The following is a 6,396-nucleotide window of genomic DNA, read 5'->3' as shown; positions in this document are numbered from 1 at the left end:
AACCCTCCACGAAGCAGCGATAATATCCGGCCAAGCCTAGAAAACTCTGAATATCAGTAGCTGAGGACGGTCTGGGCCAACCCTGAACTGCCTCAATCTTCTTTCGGATCAGCCTTGATACCCTCACTAGACATCACATGTCCCAAGAACACCACATAATCAAGTGAGAACTCCCACTTGGAGAATTTAGCATAAAGTTTCTTCTCCCTCAATATCTGTAATACAATCCTCAGCTATTGCGAATGCACTTCCTGGATACGTGAGTACACCAGGATATCATCAATAAATATTGTGACAAATAAATCAAGATATGGTTGGAATACACTGTTAATCAGATGCATGAATGCTTCTAGGGCATTGGTCAGCCCAAAAGACATCACAATGAACTCGTAGTGAACATAACGGGTCCTGAATATCGTCTTAAGAATATCAGAATCCTGAATCTTCAACTAGGCATCCCCGAAATATACGCTGGAAACATATCCGAAAAGTCTCTCACTACTAGAACAGACTCAATGGTAGGAGTATCAACACCAACATCCCTCACAAAGGCCAAATATGCCAAACATCCCATTCCAACCATTTGTTGGTCCTTCAAATATGAAATCACCCTACTGAAGACATAGTCCAAAGAAGCTCTCCACTCAATCCTAGGCAATCCCTGCATCGCCAACGTCATGGTTTCAGCATGACAATACAAAATCGCATTGACATGGGGGAAACTAATCCATGCCTAGAATCACATCAAAATCAACCATAATAAGAAGTTAAATATCAAGTCGCATCTCCAATCCTCCAATGGTCACCACACATGACCGATACACACGGTCCACAATAATAGAATCGCCCACGGATGTAGACACATGACCATGCGTAAATAAGGACTCACAAGGCATATCCAAATAACTAGCAAAATACAATGATACATATTAATAAATAGAACCAGGATAAATAATATGGAAGAATACCTATGGCACACTAAAACAATAATTGTGATCACTGCGTCTAAAGCAACGACCTATGTCCTAGCGTGCAAAAGCATAACAGTGAGCATGAGCACCACCTGATTGGCCTCCCCCTCTAGGGTGACCTCTAGCTGCCTGAGCCCCACCTCGAGTTGGCTGAACGGACGGTGAAATGAGTGGAGCAGAAGTCATAGCCTGACACATCTACTAAACTGGACCACCCAAAAGACGGGGAGAATACCTCCATATATGTCCAAACTCTCCACACTCAAAGCAACTCTTATTTGTCAATGGAGGCGAGGAATGAATCGGACCCTGAGAACCAGAATAACCACTAAAAGGACCTAGTACAGACGAACTCTGAACTAATTGATCATGGGATAAACTCTAAGATGGGAGGGCACTAAGAGATAACTGACCGATATGAGCATTATATGAACCATGGCTAGCTATTGCACCATGATGTACCGGGCAAGACATCTGAGCCTACCTATAAAGATGACCCCTGTTGTGGTGGGCTGTGAGAGGCTGGGGATGAAGTAGGGGTTGAGGTAAGGCTCACGCTACAGCTAGGGCAGTACTTGTGGAGCCACCAGTTGCTCCAGTGGAGGAGCGGGTTCTGGATATTGTTGAACTGTCGGGACCAGCTCAGACACTAGGAGTACCTGTTGCTATACCTGGCCTTCAAGAGACTTTGGCCCAGATCATGAGTGTGTATACGAACTTGGCTCAGGTAGACATGATACCAGTTGCACCGACTACCTCACAAGATAGGGGAAGAGCTCCTCCCGCCCATACTCAAGATCATCTAGCTCAGGGTTATCAAATATTGGGGTTTTTCCAATACAGCTAGTTGTTGCGGTGCAGGCCGGTGTCGGACCATATTTGACTGATGAAGAGGAGAATAGGTTAGAGCGATTTTAGATATTTTGTCATCCCTAATTCAGTATAGGAGAGTCAGAGGACGCTCGGGGTTTTCTTTGTTAGTGTCATCAGATTCTTTGCACAACGGTTCTTATGGACACCAATAGAGTTGACTTTACAACTTTTCAGCCGATAGGGCCTACTAACATGATGTTGAAGACATATGAGTAAGTCATACCAGCTAGTGTCGCACCACTCACAAGGCATTAGTTCTCAGTTCTCAGTTATTTTCTTAGAGAATTCTGTTCCACAGAGTCATAGAGAGGTGCTGTGTAAGGAGTTTGAGCATCTATGCCAAGAGGGTATGGTTGTGACCTAGTACGAGATGAGATTCGCGAGGTTGGCACGTCATGCAATATTTTTGGTTCCTACTTAAAGGAAGAAGATTAAGAGCTTTATTGATAGCCTCAACTATGGTCTACGATATGATTTAGCCCGAGAGGTCAATATACATGATACGTTTGACTAGGTGGTTGAGATTGCCAGGCATTTGGAGAATTTTCGTAGGCTTGATAAAGAGGAGCTGGAGGCCAAAAGGCCCCGTGGTTTAGGTGGTATCGGTGGTTCCTTATCTGGAGGCCAGTCACATCACATTTGAGGATGACCTTATAGGGCCATCAAGCAGCTTGTCAGATTCCTCGTGGTTCTTTAATTAGTAACAGTTCATACAGTGCTTTCCTAGTTCAGTAATAATAAAGACCTCTTACTAGAGTCCCACGGTAAAGCATGCAACCTATGGTTTTAGAACCAGTTGCTACACCGCCTGCACAACCATCTGTGGGAGGGGGGGCTCATTCGGTTTGAGGCCACTCTAGAGGGACAAATTAGTTAGGTGGAAGATAGGACCATTGATATGCATTTCCAACTAGGCTAGAGGTAGTTGCTTCTGACGCCGTGATCGTGGGTATTGTTTGAGTGTTCCACAAGGATGCTCTAGCATTATTTGACCCTAATTTCACTTATTCTTATCTGTCATCATATTTTGCTCATTATTTGGATATTCCCCGTGATTCTTTTGATATTCATGTTCATGTATCTACACCAGTGTGATTCATTAATGGTGGATTATGTATATCGGTCTTCTGTGATTACTATTGGGGGTTGTGAGACTAGAGTTGATCTTTTATTGCTTAGTATGGTTTATTTTGATGTGAATTTAGGTATGGATTGGTTATCTTTGTACCATACTATTCATGATTGTCATGCTAAGATTGTGATTTTAGCTATGCCGGGGTTGCTCGGTTAGAGTGGAGAGTGAATTTATTTTTGAAGGCTCAATGGATTCTTGAGAAGGGCTATTTGGCATATTTGGATATTGTGATAGATGTTAGTGTTGATACTCCTACTGTTGAGTCTATTCCAGTAGTAAGGGAGTTCTCAGATGTGTTTCCTGCAGACCTGCGGGGCATTTCACCCGACAGGGATATGGATTGTAGTATTGACCTGGTGTAGGGAACCCAACCCATCTCTATTCCACCATATTGCACTGTTAGATTTGTAAGAATTGAATGAACAATTACAAGAATTGCTTGATAAGGGTTTAATCAAGCCTAGTGTGTCACCTTAGGGTGCACCGGTACTAAGAACCAAAATGTGTCTAGTGAACATGTGCTAAGAACCAAGTCCGCAAGGTGGATGCTGATGTGTGCTATGATCCAGGTCCGCAAGGTAGTTGTTGAAGGTTCTTGCATTGCAGTAACATTTACACAAAGTTACTACCACAAAGTTACTATAGTCCAAGATTTCTAGAAAAGGCTATTTGATGCGATAAAGACTGTTGTCCAAGAATATCTGTTCGCGTAAGTGATAGACAAGAGTCACAAAATTTGCGGAGTCCTTGGAGCTTTAGGATTGCTATCAAACAAGAAGTTGACTATGTGTCGGACTCCCAAATATATCGTAGTACTGGTAAGTTAAATACTTTCCCTGTGGACCAAGAAGATTATCCTTTTGCACATCAACTAAGGAACAACATAGTGTATCTCGAGTTCAACACTCAAGTCGATCATCTGTGTCAGTGTTCTTCTTGAGTCCGTTAGTTCATGTGTATTAGGAAATGAAGTTGTAATCAAGATGTCATTCATAACCTATTAGCTGGAGTAATTGTTTAAGTTTTCAAGTTAGAGTAACTTGTAATTAATTCAAATAATTGAAGTAGGAGAATTATGTGAATATAGGATTATAGGTCTTGTAATCAGTACTTTTGGCTCATTTGTTCTAGTGAAGTTGAAGTTAATATCCTACGTGGTAGGCCATGGTTTTTGCACCTTTGGTCCGGCCGATTTTCCACATAAAAAATTAATGTCTTTGTTATTTATTATTTCTTTCATATATGTGCAAGGAGTAAGTCTAAGAACCATGTTCTTTAGTAATTTAGGAAAGCACTCAAATTAACAACTAGTGTCGGAGTGATTCTTTCAGTTGTGGTTAACACCTAGAGAGATCTTGAAAGAAAAATGAGTATTTCACCTGGAATTAATGAAGGATCTTTGTTCAACGAAATATACTATAGTTGGGGGAAGATAAGAATTAAGGATTTCCAAATGGCAGAGGACTATGAACTATGGATAATAGTGAATTGAGGACCACTAGCTCCCGCAAAACAAAATGGACAAAATAAAATTGTTCCAAAGGAACCATCTGAATTTGTAGCAGTAGATTTCAGGATGATGGTAAAGAATGCAAAGGCCAACAAGATCCTTATATATGGACTTGGTCTTGATGAGTACAACAGGATATTTGCATGCTCTAAATGCAAAGGAGATCAAGGTTGCATGATAACCTACTCATGAAGCAACAAATCAAGTGAATAGATCAAGGATCGAGTTGCTCATGAGAAATTATGAGCTCTTCTCTATGAAGGAGTCTCAACCTATTCGGGAAATGATGACTAGGTTTACTATAATAACAAATGAACTGAAGTCACTTGGAAAGGTATTCACTTATTAAGAATTTGTTTGGAAGGTTCTAAGGATTCTCCCTGCTTAATGGGAATCAAAAGTTACAACCATCCAGAAAGCAAAAGAGTTAGATAAGATTTCACTAGATGAGTTGATTGTAAACTTAAAGACCCGGAAGATGAGAAAGATGGAATTGCGCAAGGAGGAACCAATGAGTAATAAGGCTTTGGTTCTTAAGGTATCCTAAAAGAGGATTCTAACAATGATGAACTGGACCTAACAATGTTTTCTAAGTTCAAAAAGTTCACGAAGAACTCCAAGAATGAATCTAAGAGAGAAAACTCTGGCTAACATAAGCAGATTGACAAGTCTTCATATGATGGGTGTTACAAGTGCAACAAGATGGACCACATGGTCAAAGAATGTCGTGTGTGAGAAATTGAATGGAAGAAATAAAGAGCTGAAAAAGAGAAAAGGCAACAAAATGAAAGGGCGAAGCCTAAACAAAGGTAAACTCCTAGGCAAAGGATTCACTAAGGCCAAGAAACAAGCCTTTCTAGAAGTATATGAAGATAGTGGAACTGATAAAGAGGAGAAGAAGGAGGAAGAGGCTATAAGTCTTTATGTTGTGATAGATTCACACAAGGTAGTTGAAACTGAACTCCATGTAGAGACTAGGAATGCACATCGAAAGACCCCCTCCATCTGATGGACATCACTATGATGAATGGAAAATGCGTATGGAAGTGTTCCTTCGGGATATTTATTTTGATCTATGGATAATCATTAATCATGGAAAAGTTACACCTACTAATGTGGATAGTGATGAAAACAAGATTATCAAGAAAGAGGAGGAATATGATCTTGAGGATCATCAGACGATCCAGCAAAATTCAAAGGGAAAAGACTTGCTCTGTAAAATTCTACTAAGGAGTGTTCTCTATAAAGTGTCCTCTTGCATCTCAGCTCATGATATATGGAGGACGTTTGAGTCTGATTTTGTAAATGAAAATATTGAAGTTGCACTAATGACAATTGAAGAAAGCCATTAATGGCCATAAAACTCAAAGGCTGAAGATGAAGAAAATTAGTTAAGTATCTCTAACTTAAAAGAAAATATCCATGCTCTGTTTAAGAAACAGTTAATGGCCATAATAGTTACCATGATAGGTGAGATGGATAGGTTGAGTGCTAGAAATGATCAGTTAATAAACAACCTTTCATGTATTAAGCTTGATCTTAAAAAGCTTGAATCTGACAAAGTTGACCTTGAAGGAAAATTTAAAAAACGTATGAACCAAGTTCTTGAGCTCACTTCTAATAATGAGCAGCAATCTCCAGCATATAGCAAGGGAATAATGATTAATCAGCAAAACAATCTTGAAAAAGAATTGAAAGAGCTCAAAAATAGTTTTTATGATGCTGACTGCAGGAATAAAGTACTGCAAGAGAACCTTGAAAAAGCAAAGTATGAGTTATCTAGTCTAAGAAAGTGGTTATACGAAACCTGTACCTAGGTATGATTCCATGTATGTAGGAATTTTTGATAATAAGATGTGAACTCACTATGGGAAGGTAGGACACTTCAAATATACTTGCACTGCCTT

At 40.0% G+C, this 6,396-nt stretch overlaps 1 protein-coding gene across 1 annotated transcript; it reads left to right on the top strand.

The window, feature by feature from the left end:
* Nucleotides 1–5,523: 5,523 nt before the first annotated feature.
* On the top strand, nt 5,524–5,841 carry LOC138902294 (uncharacterized). Its single transcript, XM_070190138.1, has one exon. The coding sequence runs from the start codon at nt 5,524–5,526 to the stop codon at nt 5,839–5,841; it is 318 nt and encodes a 105-aa protein (XP_070046239.1).
* Nucleotides 5,842–6,396: the final 555 nt, after the last annotated feature.

Source organism: Nicotiana tomentosiformis, chromosome 12 (assembly GCF_000390325.3).
Source record: "Nicotiana tomentosiformis chromosome 12, ASM39032v3, whole genome shotgun sequence".
NCBI lineage: Eukaryota > Viridiplantae > Streptophyta > Magnoliopsida > Solanales > Solanaceae > Nicotiana > Nicotiana tomentosiformis.
Note: the sequence above shows the minus strand (reverse complement) of the source record. Positions and strands in the feature narration are given on the sequence as shown.